The 19,968-nt window shown below is 47.6% G+C and overlaps 1 protein-coding gene across 5 annotated transcripts in view; it reads left to right on the top strand.

Annotated features, from left to right (window-relative positions):
- Positions 1-19,968, top strand: part of tmem218 (transmembrane protein 218) — a 55,821-nt gene that overhangs the window by 32,517 nt on the left and 3,336 nt on the right. For all 5 annotated transcript variants that reach the window (XM_070894340.1, XM_070894341.1, XM_070894342.1 and 2 more), the window contains one exon: positions 1,282-1,387. In XM_070894340.1, the coding sequence (XP_070750441.1) occupies positions 1,282-1,387 (106 nt within the window). The remainder of the gene's footprint in view (positions 1-1,281; positions 1,388-19,968) is intronic.

Raw genomic sequence — 19,968 nt, 5'->3', positions numbered from 1 at the left:
GGTCGGGTTGGGAAGTCGGGGAGCGGGAACAGGAGCGCGGGTCGGGTTGGGTCCAGTCGGGGGCGCGTGGAGCGGGAACAGGAGCGCGGGTCGGGTCGGGTCTAGTCGGGGGAGCGGGGGAGGCGGAGCGGGAACAGGAGCTCGGGTCGGGTCCAGTCGGGGGGGGGGGTGGGGGGCAGAGCGGGAACAGGAGCGCGGGTCGGGTCCAGTCGGGGGGGGCAGCGGAGCGGGAACAGGAGCGCGGGTCGGGTCGGGTCCAGTCGGGGAAGCGGGGAGCGGGAACAGGAGCGCGGGTCGGGTCGGGTCTAGTCGGGGGAGCGGGGGGGGCGGAGCGGGAACAGGAGCTCGGGTCGGGTCCAGTCGGGGGGGGGGGGGTGGGGGGCAGAGCGGGAACAGGAGCGCGGGTCGGGTCCAGTCGGGGGGGGCGGCGGAGCGGGAACAGGAGCGCGGGTCGGGTCGGGTCCAGTCGGGGAAGCGGGGAGCGGGAACAGGAGCGCGGGTCGGGTCAGTCGGGGTGGGGAAGCGGGTGTCGGGTCTGGTCCGGAGGCGGGTGGGGGTGCGTGCGGGGAGCGGGTGTCGGGTCTGGTCGGGGGTGGTGGGGGGGAAGCAGGAGCTGGCCGTGGGAGGAGTCTTATTCACGCAGCCCCAGTGAGGCCATTCAGCCAGGGCTAGGGGCTACGTGCTTCGGGCCCTCCCACACAGTTCGGCGCCTGGAGCTACTGCACTTGCGTGCCCACTGTAGCGCGCATGTGCAGAGGTAGTGCAGGGACCTGGCTCCGCCCCCCCACAGCTCGTGCTGGCTGCGCCGAGGGCCAGAGGTCCTGCAGGTAGGTGGAGAATACGGAGAATTTTTTTAGGCGCACTTTGTGGCGCGAAAAACGGGCATCCAGGTCGGGACTGCGCCGTTCTAGGCGCGTGTGGAAACTTGGGCCCACAGAGTGGGAGAGAATGGGTCACGGTAATGGGAGGAGCACAAAGAGCAGACCATAAGAACTTCTGTAAGGGCAAAAATTAGCAAAAGAAAACTAAACATGCATGACTGAGTGGGGAGAAGCTTGGTTTGATTGACAAAAACTGCAATCAATTAACAGGAACCAGTGTAACTTCACTATGGTACCATTTTTGTTTGAGTTAAATTTATCTTCCGCTCATTGATTTTCGTTCTCTGAGCTCGTTGCTGTGCCGCATAGTTGACGACCAGTACAATAAAGGGTTTTCTGCAGTATCATCTGTTGTGTACTACAGATTCAATAGGAATATTTTGTGTATTATTTTATGCAGCTGGCTTTCGATTATATTGCTTTTCCTCCTTGCATTGATGATCACCATGATCCTCGTCTTCTTTCCTCGAGCCAAGGAAACACCTGAGATGACGACTGAAGCAGTGGTAAGAACAGTGCTTATATCTGTTGCTTTATATTACCTTTCATAACCTGCCCCTGAGCTTTTATTAAAAACAATGAACCGTGTGCAAGCAACAGAACCTTATCAAGCCTCAGGCAGACCCATTTCTCACATAAGCAGTGCACAACATATTGATTTCAGTGAAAGATGAAGTACTGTACCTGCAGCATAAATCCAGGCAAAACTCCCAAAAGAACAAATCAAAGGTTTAAACTAAAAGCAAACTAAACCCCAGCAGTAAAATGATTCCCTTCACTATATCACTCCCTCGCTCAATCCATTTAATTACTGTGAGTGCTTCTGTGCTTCTATGTATTCCTCTGGTCAGGGCATCAAGGCTTACTTATTGAGGTCGCTTGAGTTGCTTTGACCTTCAGTCTTCGATTTATAAATTAGTCAGCATATCAGCGCCCCAGATTAGGATGAGAATTTTATTGTAAACTGATCTTTTTTTCCTTCATGTCTTCTTGATCTTCCCTGATGTCTTCCTGAGAAACCTAGGTCAAAGCCTGTATTGCAGGAAAAAGTCAAAAAGTTAGCTTGGATGATGTGGAATCTATGGGGCCAAGTTTCGGCCTGAGTTGCTCCTGTTTTTTTGGAGCAACTGGTTTAGAATGGAGTATCTTAGAAATTTGAATTCTCGGCATTTAGTTTGCTCCAGTTCTAGTCAGTTAGAACAGTTTCACTTTGGAACAGAATTTTATTTTCAAAAGGGGGCGTGTCCGACCACTTACGCCTGTTTTCAAAGCTTAGGCAGTGAAAACTTACTCCAAACTAACTTAGAATGGAGTAAGTGAAGATTTTTGTACATTCGAAAAAACCTTGTCTACACTTTAGAAAATCAGGCATAGGTTACAAATTAGGCGTAGGGAATGGGGTAGGGGGAGGTTTAAAGGGAAGTTTACAAACATTAAACACTTCAGTTTTTACAAATAAAGAACCATCATCAATAATAAATGATAAATACATCAATAAATCAACCAATAAATCAATCCAAAAAAAATTAATAAAAATCAATAAATAAAACATTTTCTACTTACCGACTGCAGCACCGGGAGTCCTCCAACAGCGTGCTGGGACGGCCCCCCCAGTGTGTCTCTGTCAGTGTCTCTATCTCTCTCTCTGTCTGTCTGTGTGTGTATCTCTCACTCTCTGTCTGTCAGTGTCTGTGTTTCTGACAGCGAGGGGAGGGGGAGAAGGGGAGGGGGAGAAGGGGGCGGGGAGGGGGAGAAGGGGGGTGGGAGGGGGAGAAGGGGAGGGGGAGGGGGGAGAGAGGAGGGAGGGAAGGAGAGAGGAGGGAGGGAAGGAGAGAGGAGGGAGGGAAGGAGAGAGGAGGGAGGGAGGGAGAGAGGAGGGAGGGAGGGAAGGAGAGGGAGGGAGGGAAGGAGAGGGGAGGGAAGGAGAGAGGAGGGAAGGAAGGAGAGAGGAGGGGGGAGAGGAGGGAGGGAGGGAGGGGAGGAGAGAGGAGGGAGGGAGGGGAGGAGAGAGGAGGGAGGGAGGGGAGGAGAGAGGAGGGAGGGAGGGAGGAGGGAGAGAGAGAGAGAGAGAGAGAGAGTCGCCGGGGGGGGGGGGGGGGGGGGGGGGGGAGAACAGGGGTCGGGTCCGGTCGGGTGGGAGGAGCCTTATCCACGCAGCCCCAGTGAGGCCATTCGGCCAGGGCTAGGGGCTGCGTGCTTCAGGCCCCTACCACAGTTTTGGGCGCCTGGAGCTACTGCACATGCGCGCCCACTGTAGCGAGCATGTGCAGAGGTCCCGGCACTTTTTCAGCGCAGGGACTTGGCTCCACCCCCCCACAGCTTGTGCTGCGCCGTGCCCAGCTCCAGAGGACCTGCAAGGAGCCGGAGAATAGGTAAGTTTTTTTAGGCGCACTTTGTGGCGCGAAAAACAGGCGTCCAGGTCCGGGTTACGCCGTTTTAAGCGCGGCCCGAAACTTGGGCCCTATATGGGTAAAGCTGCAGAACACCAAAGGGCACAAAACGTTAGTGGGAGTTGTGTACAGACCTCCAAACAGGTAGTGATGTTGGGGAGGGCATCAAACAGGAAATTAGGGATGCATGCAATAAAGGTGCATCAGTTATTATGGGTGACTTTAATATGCATATAGATTGGGCTAACCAAACTGGATGCAATACGGTGGAGGAGGATTTCCTGGAGTGCATAAGGGATGGTTTTCTAGACCAATATGTCGAGGAACCAACTAGGGCGGAGGCCATCTTAGACTGGGTGTTGTGTAATGAGAGAGGATTAATTAGCAATCTCGTTGTGCAAGGCCCCTTGGGGAAGAGTGACTATAATATGGTGGAATTCTACATTAGGATGGAGAATGAAACAGTTAATTCAGAGACCATGGTCCAGAACTTAAAGAAGGGTAACTTTGAAGGTGTGGGGCGTGAATAGGCTAGGATAGATTGGCGAATGATACTTAAGGGGTTGACTGTGGATGGGCAATGGCAGACATTTAGAGACCGCATGGATGAACTACAACAATTGTACATCCCTGTCTGCCGTAAAAATAAAAAAGAGAAGGTGGCTCAACCGTGGCTATCAAGGGAAATCAGGGATAGTATTAAAGCCAAGGAAGTGGCATACAAATTGGCCAGAAACAGCAGTGAACCTGGGGACTGGGAGAACTTTAGAACTCAGCAGAGGAGGACAAAGGGTTTGATTAGGGCAGGGAAAAATAGAGTACGAGAGGAAGCTTGCAGGGAACATTAAGACAGACTGCAAAGGTTTCGATAGATATGTAAAGAGAAAAAGGTTAGTAAAAACAAACGTAGGTCCCCTGCAGTCAGAATCAGGGCAAGTCATAACGGGGAACAAAGAAATGGCAGACCAATTGAACAAGTACTTTGGTTCGGTATTCATTAAGGAGGACACAAACAATCTTCCGGATATAAAAGGGGTCAGAGGGTCTAGTAAGAAGGAGGAACTGAGGGAAATCCTTATTAGTCTGGAAATTGTGTTGGGGAAATTGATGGGATTGAAGGCCGATAAATCCCCAGGGCCTGATGGACTGCATCCCAGAGGACTTAAGGAGGTGGCCTTGGAAATAGCGGATGCATTGACAGTCATTTTTCAACATTCCATAGACTCTGGATCAGTTCCTATGGAGTGGAGGGTAACCCACTTTTTAAGAAAGGAGGGAGAGAGAAAACAGGGAATTATAGACCGGTCAGCCTGACATCAGTCGTGGGTAAAATGATGGAATCAATTATTAAGGATGTCAGAGCAGCGCATTTGGAAAGAGGTGACATGATAGGTCCAAGTCAGCATGGATTTGTGAAAGGGAAATCATGCTTGACAAATCTTCTGGAATTTTTTGAGGATGTCTCCAGTAGAGTTGACAAGGGAGAACCAGTTGATGTGGTATATTTGGACTTTCAGAAGGCTTTCGACAAGGTCCCACACAAGAGATTAATGTGCAAAGTTAAAGTACATGGGATTGGGGATAGTGTGCTGACATGGATTGAGAACTGGTTGTCAGACAGGAAGCAAAGAGTAGAAGTAAATAGGTACTTTTCAGAATGGCAGGCAGTGACTGGTGGGGTACCGCAAGGTTCTGTGCTGGGTTCCCAGCTGTTTACATTGTACATTAATGATTTAGACGAGGGGATTAAATGTAGTATCTCCAAATTTGCGGATGACACTAAGTTGGATGGCAGTGTGAGCTGCGAGGAGGATGCTATGAGGCTGCAGAGTGACTTGAATAGGTTAGGTGAGTGGGCAAATGCATGGCAGATGAAGTATAATGTGGATAAATGTGAGGTTATCCACTTTGGTCGTAAAAATATAGAGACAGACTATTATCTGAATGGTGACAGATTAGGAAAAGGGGAGGTGCAACGAGACCTGGGTGTCATGGTACATCAGTCATTGAAGGTTGGCATGCAGGTACAGCAGGTGATTAAGAAAGCAAATGGCATGTTGGCCTTCATAGCGAGGGGATTTGAGTACAGGGGCAGGGAGGTGTTGCTACAGTTGTACAGGGCCTTGGTGAGGCCACACCTGGAGTATTGTGTACAGTTTTGGTCTCCTAACTTGAGGAAGGACATTCTTGCTATTGAGGGAGTGCAGCGAAGGTTCACCAGACTGATTCCCAGGATGGCAGGACTGACATATCAAGAAAGACTGGATCAACTAGGCTTGTATTCACTGGAGTTCAGAAGAATGAGAGGGGATCTCATAGAAACGTTTAACATTCTGACGGGTTTAGACAGGTTAGATGCAGGAAGAATGTTCCCAATGTTGGGGAAGTCCAGAACCAGAGGTCACAGTCTAAGGATAAGGGGTAAGCCATTTAGGACCGAGATGAGGAGAAACTTCTTCACCCAGAGAGTGGTGAACCTGTGGAATTCTCTACCACAGAAAGTTGTTGAGGCTAATTCACTAAATATATTCAAAAAGGAGTTAGGTGTAGTCCTTACTACTATGGGGATCAAGGGGTATGGCGAGAAAGCAGGAATGGGGTACTGAAGTTGCATGTTCAGCAATGAACTCATTGAATGGCGGTGCAGGCTCGAAGGGCCGAATGGCCTACTCCTGCACCTATTTTCTATGTTTCTAAGTAAGGAGAGAAGAAGAGGCAAATTAAGAAGTTTTGATTAGGTGCTGCCACATTTGGCATTTCAAAGCATTTCAATTGTAGGAAGAAGGAAAGGTGGCGAGAAATATGAAGTTCCAGAGTTTGAGGTTCTGGACATGCATGAGTTACAGAAGAAGTTGATGTCATATCTCTTGATTTCAATGTAAGTGAGGCTGAGAAAGGAGGACGAACAAGGATAATGTATTTAGAGCCTGGGAGAAATGTTTAGAGGAGCAGTGACCGTAGAAGCAGTGACAAAGTAAGGAGATACAAGGAAAGTTGTGTGAAGGAGAGGTTGGAGGCTAGTTTGACAGGAAGGCTCGCCTATCAAATGAGAAACTTTCCTTTTATCCTGACTTGAACTTGGGGATGCAAGAGAGGTACCATAACAATTACACGAATAGGGGAGCATTATCTGAGTCCCAGATAGACTTGGGGTTTGTGGAACAATGGTTTTCAAACATTTCTCTGTGGGGCATCTCCTAAAAATATTGACATTCCCAGGGACCCACCACCCTCCCATCCTTATTTCAATGCGACCATGTCAGCTACCCAAAAGAAAAATAGTGCAATAATTGCTGAAAACATCTTTAATACAGTAACAAAATTAACATGTCAGTAAGTCAACAAAAAAAATCCTGAAATCTGATGCCCTGTTGAGATAAGTCTGTATATGTTAGAATCCCATCGAGAGATCCCGGTTTGAAAATGTGATCATAAATAATTAACAGCTGTTGAGGAGAAAGTATGTACTTGACAAGAAAGAGGATCAGGTTTAGAGGTTATTTCTGAGGTCAGAATAGAGAAGAATGTCAACAATGAAAAAGATTAAAGACGGAGTAATAAAAGGTAAGAGGTGGCAACTATTGGCCGTAATTGCGAGAGATACAAAGAAACTGGATCTTCAAACAATTGAAAGAATCAAGATTTTCATTATCCCATTGAAGAGCTTGCAGGAGATCAAGATGTAATGGTTCAACTATTGCACTGGGAGAGAAATGAAGTCTGTTCCCTGAGGGTGCGTGATTTGAAAGAAGTTGATGAATGTAGAGTAGAATCAATAGCAAAAGATTGGGTTGGATGATGAGTGAAGCTCATTGATGTGGAGGAGGAACAGCGTGTCAGAGCCTGGAGGAACACCTGGGCCGATGCAGAGTCTGAGGAACGAGTCATCAACTGTTCCACAGATAGAGATTTTTTTTTGAGAGGAAACTTAGGCAGGTAACCTTAGAAATACATGTTAGACCATGTTAGAAAGCCTTGGGGATGTCTTAAGTCGATGACAAAGCAATTTTTTTTTGTTTCAAAAATATATACTTTATTCATGTAAAGTATTTCACAATACATTTGAAAACAGTTCAGTACATTTGGATGCTGTCAGCAATTCCATACAGTACATTTGGTTACATGACATTTCAAGATACATTACAATACAGTCCCCAAATCATATTACATATTGCACTATACAAATGAAAGCAGTACATGGAACTGATTAGAACCCATTTACATTTCTTTCCAAGATACATTGCAATACAGTCCAGAAATGAAATTATACACAGGTGATATCAGTACATGATGCCCTATTTACACAAACAGACTAACAAGTGCATGTTCACTATAAACAGTTCCTATGTTATACAGCCCGAGGGGAGCTTTATACTGGTTCTAACCCCTGGGTTTACTGTGGCAGAAGGGTCTTAAACTGTAGCACTTCCCCATCGTGCCTTTGCGGCGGCTGCACCAACCTTTAGTACGTTCCTCAGCACGTATTCCTGGACCTTGGATTGCACCATTCTGCAACACTTGGTCGTGGACATCTCGTTGCTCTGGAAGAACAGCACGTTTCGGGAAGACCAAAGTGCATCTTTCACCGAGTTGATGGCCCTCCAGCAGCAGATGATGTCTGTCTCGATGTGCATCCCTGGGAACAGTCCGCAGAGCACAGAGTCCTGTGTTACGGAGCTGCTTGGGATGAACCTCGACAGTAACCACTGCATCTCTTTCCAGACCTGCCTTGCAAAGGTGCAATCCTGAAGGAGATGGATGACAGTCTCGTCCGCACCGCAGCCGACTCGAGGGCAGCGTGCGTGGTGCTAAGACGCCGGCTGTGCATGAAGGATCTGACGGCCAGGCAAGCTATGTCTTGGTGCATATGTGAAAGCTCTGACGATGAGACAGTCTGCTCTGGGAACCATCTGACAGGATCCACCATCTCCTCCTTCCATAGGGAGTCCAGGACGTGACGTTACGTGCCGACCACTGCTTTAGGCCTTGTGGTCAAAGGTGTTTTTCTTAATAAAACTTTTCTACGAAGAATAGGTGGTCAGGCATGGTCCAACTGGTTGGTGCGTTCCGCGGCAGCCTGGCCAAACCCATCCTTTGCAACACCGGGGACAGATAGAATCTCAGCACTTGGTGCTTGCATGCCAAGGGTCTATATACAGCTTGATGCAGCCGCACACAAAGGTCGCCATCAGGATGAGGGCCACATTGGATACGTCCTTCCCTCTGTTGTCCGGAGATTTGTACATCATGTCCCTACGAACACGGTCCATTTTGGATCTCCAGACAAAGTGGAAGATGACTCGGGTGACTGCTGTGGCGCAGGAGCGTGAAATGGGCCAGACTTGCGCCGCCACGTACAACAACACTGAGAGCACCTCACTCCTGATGACCAGTTTCTTTCCTGCAGTGGATAGGGAGCGCTGCTCCCACAATCCCAGTTTCTGTTTTACTTTAGTGATACGCTCCTCCCAGTTTTTGGCGCATGCCCCGGCCGCTCTGAATCATATTCCCAACATCTTCAGGTAATCTACCTTAACGGCGGAGGGAATAAAGGATCTGTCGTCCCAGCTCCCAAAGAACATGGCCTTGCTTTTGCTGCAATTAACTTTCGCCCCCGAGGCCAGTTCAAACTGGTCGCAGATTGTGCTCTGATCCGCCAACTGCGGATTCAAGCAAAAGACTGCAATGTCATACATGTACAGGGAGGCCTTGACCTGAGCGCCTCCGCTGCCTGGGATCGTCACCCCTCTTACGCCTGCGTCCTTCCGGATGTACTCGGCAAAGGGCTTGATGCAGCACACAAACAAGACAGAGAGAGGGCAGCCTTGCCTGACTCCAGACCTGATCGGAAAGCTTCCAGTTTCCCACCCGTTGATTAGAACTGCGCTACTGATGTCAGTGTTGAGTAGTTAGATCCAATTGCAGATACCCTCCCCAAACCCCATTTTGGAGAGCACGTCCATCAGGTACGTGTGCGATATCCTGTCAAAGGCCTTCTCCTGGTCTAAGCTGATTAAGCAGGTGTCCACCCTCCTGTCCCGCACGAAGGCGATCGTACCCCTGAGTAGCTCGAGGCTATCAGAGATCTTCCTGCCTGGGATAGCGCAGGTCTGGTCCGGGTGGATCACCAGCTCCAGAGCAGACTTGACCCTTTTGACGATGACCTTTGACAGGATTTTGTAGTCCACATTAAGCAGCGAAATGGGCCGCCAGTTTTTTATTTCATCCATCTCTCCCTGCTACTTGTAGATGAGGATGATGATGCCTTTCCTCATCGATTCCGACATGCTGCCGGCCAGAAGCATACCCATGTACACTTCCAGCAGGTCTGGGCCCATCCAGTCCCACAGAGCCGAATACAACTCGACCGGTGAGCTGTCGCTTCCGGAAGTTTTACTCATCTCAAAGGACTGGATGGCCTTGATGACAAAGTAATTACCAAAGTGTTTGGGAGCACAGTCCTAGAGGCATGTAACACAGGAAGAATGTCATTAATGGTATGCTTGTACTGAACATTATCCTGGTGATCATGTTTGAGTAGCTTTATTACAGTAATAATGTTATATTCAGCATCGCAATGCATGAGCTGCAAACAAACAAATCCAGTTGCCCAGGAAGATAGGAATTTTCCTTCATCTTTTGGTTCTCTCGCTCTATATATATATATATATCTATACAGTGCTCTAGAATCTGCCTCATTTACACTACGAAACAGAAATCAAAGCACCGGTGGCAACTGAGAAACAGCTGTGCCTGTGCTTTCAAAAGATGATTGTGATTTCAACTTTTCTGGCCATTCTGTAGTCAGTGCTTCCAGCGGCATCTGTTTACCCTGGAGGAGGCTCAGAAAACCACCTTTGTCGTGGTTCTTGACACTGATGGTCTCGACACTCATCATCATCATAGGCAATCCCTCGAAATCCAGGAAGACTTGCTTCCACTCTAAAAGTGAGTTCTTAGGTGACTGTACAGTCCAGTACAGAAATTATATTCTCTGTCACAGGTGGAATAGCCAGTCGTTGAAGGAAAGGGGGGTGGGTGGGGGAGGAGGAGGAGGAGTCTGGTTTGTCGCACGCTCCTTCCGCTGCCTGCGCTTGTTTTCTGCATGCTCTCGGCGATGAGACTCGAGGTGCTCAGCGCCCTCCCGGATGCTCTTCCTCCACTTCGGGTGGTCTTGGGCCAGGGATTCCCAGGTGCCGGTGGGGATGTTGCACTTTATCAAGGAGGCTTTGAGGGTGTCCTTGAAACGTTTTCTCTGCCCACCTGGGGATTGCTTGTCGTGTAGGAGTTCCGAGTAGAGCGCTTGCTTTGGGAGTCTTATGTCAGGCATGCAGACGATGTGGCCCAGCTGGTCGAGTGTGGTCAGTGCTTCGATGCTGGGGTGTTGGCCTGATCGGGTACACTAACGTTGGTGACGTTAAGTCCACCTACGGCCCAAGCACCCAAGGCCCCGCCCCACTGCTGGCCAAGAATGGGGAGACACTCGTCAAGGACACCGAGGCAGTCAGGGCCGCTGGAAGGAGCACTTTGAAGATTTCCTTAATCAAGACTCTGCCAATGAGAAGGAAAGACTGTAAGAGAAGGGATAACCATCCATGGCTAACTAAGGAAATAAGGGAGGGTATCAAATTGAAAACTAAGGCATACAATGTGGCCAAGACTAGTGGGAGGCCAGAGGATTGGGAAATTTTTAAAAGCCAGCAGAGAACGACTAAAAAAAATGAAGAGAGGGAAGATAGATTATGAAAGTAAACGAGCACAAAATATAAAAACAGATAGTAAGAATTTCTAAGGTACATAACAAGGAAAAGAATGGCTAAAGTAAATGTTGGTCCCCTGGAGGATGGGACTGGGAAATTAATAATGGGGAAAAGGAAAATGACACATATTTTGTATCGGTCTTCACGGTAGAAGACACTAAAAACATTCCAATAGTGGATAATCAAGGGGCTATAGATAGGGAGGAACCTAATACAATCACTATCACTAATGAAGTAGTACTCGGTAAAATAATGGGACTAAAGGCGGACATGTCCCCTGGATCTGATGGCTTACATCCTAGGGTCTTAAGAGAAGTGGCTGCAGAGATAGTGGATGCATTGGTTGTAATCGACCAAAATTCCCTGGATTCTGGGTTGGTCCCAGCAGATTGGAAAACCGCAAATGTAACGTCCCTATTTAAAAAAGGAGACAGACAAAAAGCAGGAAACTATAGACCAGATGGCCTAACACCTGTCGTCGGGAAAATGCTGGAGTCCATTATTAAGGAAGTAGTAGTGGGACATTTGGAAAAGCATAATTGAATCAAGCAGAATCAGCATGGTTTTATGAAAGGGAAATCATGTTTGACAAATTTGCTGGAGTTCTTTGAGGATGTAACGAGCAGGGTGTATAAGGGGGAACCAGTGAATATGGTGTATTTAGATTTCCAGAAGGCATTCGATAAGGTGCCACATAAGAGGTTACTGCACAAGATAAAAGCTCACGAGGTTGGGGGTAATATATTAGCATGGATAGAGGATTGGCTAACTAACAGAAAACAGAGAGTCGGGATAAATGGGTCATTTTCCAGTTGGCAAACAGTGACTAGTGGGGTGCCGCAGGGATCAGTGCTGGGGCCTCAACTATTTACAATCTATATTAATGACTTGGATGAAGGAACCGAGTGTAATGTGGCCAAGTTTGCTGATGATACAAAGATGGGTGGGAAAGCAAATTGTGAGAAGGAATCAAAGAATCTGCAAAGGGATACAGACAGGCAAAGTGAGTGGGCAAAAATTTGGCAGATGCAGTATAATGTGGGAAAATATGAGGTTATCCGCTTTGGCAGAAAAAATAGAAAAGCAAATTATAATTTAAATGGAGAAAAATTGCAAAGTGCTGCAGTACAGAGGGACCTGGGGGTCCTTGTGCATGAAACACAAAAAGTTAGCATGCAGGTACAGCAAGTAATCAGGAAAGCAAATGGAATGTTGGCCTTTATTGCAAGGGGGATAGAGTATAAAAGCAGAGAAGTCCTGCTACAACTGTACAGGGTATTGGTGAGGCCATATCTGGAGTACTGCGTTTTGGTCTCTGTATTTAAGGAAGGACATACTAGCATTGGAGGCTGTTCAGAGAAGATTCACTAGGTTGATTCTGGAGATGAGGGGGTTGACTTATGAGGATAGGTTGACTAGGTTGGGCCTATACACATTGGAGTTCAGAAGAATGAGAGGTGATCTTATTGAAACTTATAATATAATGAGGGATCTCGACAAGGTGGATGTAGAGAGGATATTTCCACTCCTAGGGGAAACTAAAACTAAAGGACAAAGTCTTAGGATAAGGGGCCGCCCATTTAAAACTGAGATGAGGAGAAATTTCTTCTCTCAGAGTTGTAAATCTATGGAATTCTTTGCTCCAGAGAGCTCTAGAGGCTGGGTAATTCAATATATTTAAGCCGGAGATAGATTTTTGAGTGATAAGAAAGTAAAGGATTACAGGGAAGTGGAGCTGAGTCCATGATCAGATCAGCCATGATCTTATTGAATGGCGGAGCAGGCTCGAGGGACCAAATGGCCTACTCCTGCTCCTATTTCTTATGTTCTTATGACATGAGTGTCCTCGACTCCATCCCGTAGCAAGCTACCCGCCACCATCTCAGCAAAAACCCAGCCCTGCACGAGGTAGAAAAGGCCACCCATCTCAACACTAATGTAAAGATGACATGAGCACTTGGGACTGGCTGCAGCCGTCTTTCCAGAAGGGAATGTACTTGCTTGCCTGGCATGTCGAAAGTTCGTCTTTGGTATTTGGGTCAATCAACAAAGGTGAAGTATCAAGTACCGGGTGTCACAGAAAAATATGCAAGATCTTAAAAATAAAAGCCCCAGAAAATGGAATAATTTAACCTGACTAATGTCATTCACTAACTGACTGCAACACCACCTCCAGCTGATCAGATGTGAGATTTTACAAACCTGACATTAAAACGGAACTGTGTTGCAGTGAGCCTCAGCTAACTTCCACCTATGATGAAATAATAACAGTACCATGGTACCAATTAGCAGGGCACAGGGCAGGACCTCTGCTCGCAAGCCAATGAGCTATTAATATTACATGGCCCAAGCTCTGTGTACTGCTCACAGTAGCAGGCCCCACTAATTGGCTCATTAAAGAATGAGGTGTGTTAAACGAGCGCCCTTCTAGTCCACAGGAGATTTGTTCTGGCGCTGAGGTGGAGTTTATTCTTCCTCGACATCTTCGTAGTGTATCAGGCCCCTTGTATTGCTGCACTCGAGCACGCAGCCAAGCCCTCCTGCAGGAGCAATGATTAGCATTCGTTAGCATTCTTTCTCTCCTCTCTCTCTGTCTGTTCTGCTCTCAAATCTAATTAATATTTTAGACTGCACATAAAGTTGGAGATTTGCATGCTAACATTACTTTGAAATTTCACGTTAAGTATTCTTCAAAATGGGATTGCAAATGAGCACTAATTTTCCTTTGGTGAGTCACATGTAAATATTTATGCAGATCAGTGTTTCTCAGCTCAATCAATATAAAGGTACATGATCAAAATGCTGCAGGTATTAGGACACGGATGATTCCACATAAAATTCAGTCCAATTCAGTTAAGACATTTTTTTGTATTTGTGCCAGATTGCAGCATGTAAATGGCAATGCTACTGTAGTGAATTCACCACTGATTTTTAACGATATGTTTGAAGATTGAAGGCTCATTCGCCCATTGTTCCAGAATATAGACGCCTCTCTTTCCATTTTAATGAATGCAGTGTCTTCGCCTGAATCATCCATCCAGCCAACCTGATGAGCTGTTGGTCACCTTCAATGTTGTATACAGGTTCTATTAACTTGCACATGAGGGTCTGTACTCCGTTCTTCCCCACCACCTCACCCCCCCCCCCCCCCGCCCCCCCATCCCCGTGAATCAAATTCAAATTCTTTCATAAATCTGGGGTTTTATATTTTTTATCTTTATCCTGTTTGTGAGTTTTCTCCCCTGCTCTCCTGAAGGTGGAGACTCCTCCTAGGATGTAGATTGTGAACTAGACCTTGATTTAATGTCAAATTTAAAAGTCAGCCCTCAGCGTTTAACTGCATTCTAGTCTCCCTGCAGAACCAGTACGCCGCCTCCAGGTCAGGTCCAAGATCACCCCAACCTCTGTCGTTGAGCTGCAGTACGAGGACGATGCCTGCATCTGTGCACATTCTGAGGCTGAACTCCAGGATATAGTTGATGTATTCACCGAGGCATATGAAAACATGGGCCTTACCCTTAACATCCGCAAGACAAAGCCTGCCTCCACCAGCCTGTCCTTGCCGCATAGCATTGCCCCCGAGTCATCAAGATTCAAGGCGCGGCCCTCGAAATCGTGGACCATTTCCCATACCTCAGGAGCCTCTTATTAACAAAGGCAGACATTGATGCGGAGATTCAACATCGCCTCCAGTGCACCAGTCCAGCCTTTGGCCGCCAGAGGAAAAGAGTGTTTGAAGACCAGGCCCTCAAATCTACCACCATGCTCATGGTCTACAGGGTTGTAATAATACCCACCCTCCTGTATGGATCAGAGGCATGGACGATGTACAGAAGACACCTCAAGTCGCTGGAGATATATCACCAACGATATCTCCGCAAGATCCTGCAAATCCCCTGGGAGGACAGACACACCATCATCAGTATCCTTGCTCAGGCTAACATCCCCAGCATTAAAGCATTGACCACACTCGATCAGCTTCGCTGGGCAGGCCACATAGTTCGCATGCCAGACACGAGGCCCCCAGAGCAATTGCTCTATGAGAAGCAAATGAGCCAAAGATGAGCAGCGCAAACGTTACAAGGACACGCTCAAAGCCTCCCTGGTAAAGTGTGACATCACCACTGACACCTGGGAGTCCCTGGCCGAAGACCTAGGTGGAGAAAGTACATCCGGAAGGGCGTTGAATCTCAACGCCGTGAGCGTGACGAGGTCAGGCGCAGGCAGTGGAAGGAGCATGCGACAAATCAGTCCCACCCCCCCTTACCCCGACAAATGTCTGTCCCACCTGTGACAGGGTCTGTGGCTCTCGTATTGGACTGTTCAGCCACCAAAGGACTCACTTTAGGACTGGAAGCAAGTCTTCCTCGATTCCGAGGGACTGCCTATGATGATGAGTCTCCCTGCAGATCCCTACAAGCCTACAGTGCTGTTACACACAGATCAGTCAACATCAAATAGTTTAGTTGGGGTTTGAACGCATGTATGTTCAGGAGTAGCTCTAAGCTTGCAACCAACCGAGCTACCATCACTGAAGTCAGTGCAGTGTGTGAAGTTGTCATCGTTCAAAATAGCAAACGCAAGTTTACATTTTTTTCAAACTCTGAACCCTCAATTAATGTTCTATGTTTCTCTCTGTGCTTTCGTAACATAGTCTTAACAGGTACATCCCTGGGTTTAAAAATAGTCAGCCGCAGGAATGTAGTACACGTGCTTTAACTATTTGTACAGGAATACTGCCCATCAGAAAATATCCCCTTAACCCCCATCCATGTCTGGACTATTTTAGTATTGCTTCGATTTGATGGACATTTAGGTAGTTCTGGTTGTTTAAAATTTATTTGAACAGTTTGTGGACAGAGTGATGATTAAAATGATGGGGCCGAAATTACCTACCGCCCGAAACGAGGTGCACCTACTGGTTTCGAAGTGTTCTGGCCACCTCATGCATTGGGGCGGCCTAGACGTCGAAATTCAGCAGGTCAGGGTTTTATTTCGAGTGGGGTGGAGGTGCCTTCATCATGGGGGCAGAAGTGGGGGCGGGCGCATCACAATGACCCTCCCCTTCAGTTAAAGGAGAGGGCAGTTGCGAACTCTGCAGCCACTTTAGGGGCAAACACTGGGCCACCAGGGATGGTTTTGGCTGGGCCAGCAGCCTGGCAGAAGGGATGCCAGACTGCCTATTGGCAGCCCGGCCGAACCCGCGGCCATAATTGTCGGTAAGGGGTCAGCGCGTGCACGCCGTGGCGGGAAGAGGCGTGGTGTGGTCCCCCACACAGCTCCAAACCTCAGGAAAGGCAATTTCCAAAATGGCGGCCACTCCGCAGAGAGTCGGCGGCCATTCCACACTGCCCCGTGGCCTCCGTTTTCAGATGCCCAGTGAGGCCTTATAGAAAGGGGCAATTTCGGTCCTGATGTGTCTAGACTTGGCCATTCATATTGTTATTTATCAGATATCAATATGAGAGCATTACTTAAGGTGCCATCTCCTCTTGTCATTACTGTAGCTGATTTATATAACAATAGTTCTACTTATTAGAGTGGGTGTTTGGGATTCTTGTAACCCCAGGTGCCATGAATTTTCTTCTCCAATCTTCTCGCCTCCTCTGCTGAATGCATACATGCTGAGATACCATTCCGCAGGCCATCTGGTACCTCAGCCGAGTGGCCATTCTTCACATGAGCCTGCACAGTTAGCCTTGGCCGCTGTTTGAACGTGGGGGTAATCACAATCAAATCGGAGCCTTTCCTTACTGTTGTGTATGTAATAACTGTTAGACTGAGTATTGTTTAACTCCGAGAGGTATAACTTTGGCTCTGCTTTATTAAAGCCCAAAGTGACTAAAATGCAAAATGGCTGGCCTTATACTTGGGCTGCACGACAGTGACGCCATCTAGTGGCTAGTGATCCCGAAAGTACATACATGACACTTACTTGACGCACACATACACTTCTCAACAGACACCGCTCGATAGCGATCAGGAACCTTGATGATTTTCCCTTCCCTAGCTCAGGGTGCTGAAGTGTATTTCCCCCCCCCCCCACCCTGCCTCATCTCCATTGCTGCCACAGTGGTAAGTTAGCTCAACACTCTGGGTCCCCAAGTGGGTTGGACATAGGTTCAGATGTGGTGATTTGCTACACACCAAGCTGCTGATCTGCCCCATAACATGGAAACAGTTGGCTACATCCCAACAGCTAGTAAAGGAGCATCAGAGCAACAGTCTGCCTGAGATCCTCCCTCACATACTTTTCGGCAGCTGATTACAGAATGGCAAAGTGCAAGGAACCCGCCACTTGCTCACGTGCTGCCACAGATTGTGTGCTGGTACTATCAGCTGGGCAACAGCACAGAGTGCACACGACCTACTGACGCCTATACACAATGCCCCATTGTAGGACCTTTAACAAGCTGAAACTGCAGAATTGTCAAGTCTCACTTATTTCCAGTCAAAGTCACTCTTGTATTTTCTGGAAAAACAGTGAAATCTAATCTCCTTGTGTGAGAGTCACTCGTTTTCAGTATCTATTTTTTAAAAAACTTTTCAATTCAAGGGGTTCGTAATCTGTTTTTCTCAAAAGTCTGTTTACAATAGTCCGACCTTGGAAATACCATTGTACAAAAACAGCACCAAAAACATGCCAGAATTTTGGCATGTTGTCAAGAGAAGTTTCATTCAGCGTTATTCCGGAGTATTACTGTGGGGAGTTGCGGAATCCTAATGGGGGGAGGAGGAAGCTCCATTAATATCCCCTTCTTCAATGATCGCAGAGCCAGCACGTGAGTGCGAAAGACAAGGCGGAGGCGTTTGCAACCATCTTCAGCCAGAGTGTTGAGTGGATGATACATATTGGCCTCCTCCTGAGGCCTCCACCATCACAGAAGGCAGTCTTCAGCCAATTCGATTCCACGTGATACAAGAACATAAGAAATAGGAGCAAGAGAAGGCCATTTGACCCCTCAAGCCTGCTCCACCATTCAATTAAATCATGGCTGATCTGATCATGGACTCAGCTCCAGTTCTATGCCCGATCCCCATAACCCCTTAGCCCCTGATCACTCAAAAATTTGCCTATCTCTGCCTTAAATATATTCAATGACCCAGCCTCCACAGCTCTCTGGGGCAGAGAATTCCACAGATTTACACCTCTCGGAGAGAAGCAATTTCTCCTCCTCTCAGTTTTAAATGGGCGGCCCTTTATTCTGAGACTATGCCCCCTAATTTTAGTTTCCCCTATGAGTGAAAATATCCTCTCTGCATCCACCTTGTCGAGACCCCTCATTATCTTATATGTTTCGATAAGATCACCTCTCATTTTTCTGAATTCCAATGAGTATAGGCTCAACCTATCTTCATAAGTCAACTCCTTCATCTCAGGAATCAACCGAGTGAATCTTCTCTGAACTGCCTCCAATGCAAGTATATCCCTCCGTAAATAAGGAGACCAAAACTATACGCGGTGCTCAAGGTGTGGCCTCCCGAATATCCTGTACAGTTGTAGCAGGACTTCTCTGCTTTTATACTCTATCCCCCTTGCAATAAAGGCCAACATTCCATTTGCCTTCCTGATTACTTGCTGTACCTGCATACTAACTTTTTGTGTTTCATGATATCAAGAAACGTCTGAGCACACTGGATATAGCAAAGACTATGGGTTCGACAAAATCCTGGCTGTCACGCTAAAGACTTGTGTCCAGAACTATAGCCAAGCTGTTCCAGTACAGCTACAACACTGGCATCTACCCGACAACTGGAAAACTGCCTAGGTATGGGCTGTCCGCAAAAAGCAGGACAAATCCAATCCGGCCAATAACCACTCGCATCAGTCTACTCTCAATCATCAGCAAAGCGATGGAAGGTGTCATCAACAGTGCTATCAAGCGGCACTTACCAATAACCTCAGTTTGGGTTCCGCCAGAACCATTCGGCTCCAGAACCATTCGACTCCAGAACTCTACAGCCAAACATGAAAGAGCTGGATTCCAGAGGTGAGGGGAGAGTGACTGCACTTGACATCAAGTAGCATTTGACCGAGTGTGACATCAAGGAGCCCTCAGTATAAGGAGGTCAATCATCTCAGCTCCAGGACTTTACTGCAGGAGTTCACCAGGGTAATCTCCTAGGCCCAACCATCTTCAGCTGCTTCATCAATGACCTTCCCTCCACCATAAGGCTGATGGTTGCAAAGTGTTTAGTTCCATTTGCAACTCCCCAGATAATGAAGTAATCGATGCCCGCATGCAGCAAGAACTGGGCAACAGTCTGGCTTGGGCTGATAAGTGGCAAGTAACATTCGCGCCACACAAGTGCCAGGCAATGACTATCTCCAACAAAAGAGAGTCTAACCACTGCCCCTTGGCATTCAATGGCATTACCATCGCCGAGTGTCTCACCTCCTGACTCCCAAAAACCTTTCCACCATCTACAAGGTACAAGTCAGGAGTGTGATGGAATACTCTACACTTGCCTGGATGAATGCAGCTCCAACAATACGTAAGAAACTCGACAACATCCAGGACAAAGCAACTTGCTTGATTGGCACTCCCTCCATCAGCTACGTACCGTGGTTGCAGTGTGTACCATCTACAAGATGCAGTGCAGGATCTTCGAAAGCAGCTCCCAAACCCCAACCTCTCTACCATCTAGAAGGCCCAGGGCAGCAGGAGCATGGGAACACCATCATCTGCAAATTCCCCTCCAAGTTACACACCATCCTAACATGGAAATATCCATCGTCGCTGGGTCAAAATCCTGGGTTCCCTCCCTAATAGTACTATGGGAGCATGATAATCAAACCTGGGGCCCTGTGGTCTGTGTACCTTTGGACCATACCGCATCTTGCACTTAGCCATCAAGTCCTCAGGGACAGCTAAACCCATGTTTATATTGGGGGGATAATATTGCAGCATTTATGCATTGGCTGTTATGGAGAGT

This window comes from Pristiophorus japonicus, chromosome 11 (assembly GCF_044704955.1).
Source record: "Pristiophorus japonicus isolate sPriJap1 chromosome 11, sPriJap1.hap1, whole genome shotgun sequence".
NCBI classification, from domain to species: domain Eukaryota; kingdom Metazoa; phylum Chordata; class Chondrichthyes; family Pristiophoridae; genus Pristiophorus; species Pristiophorus japonicus.
The sequence above is the reverse complement of the archived record's forward strand: the minus strand, read 5'-3'. Positions and strand labels throughout refer to the sequence as shown.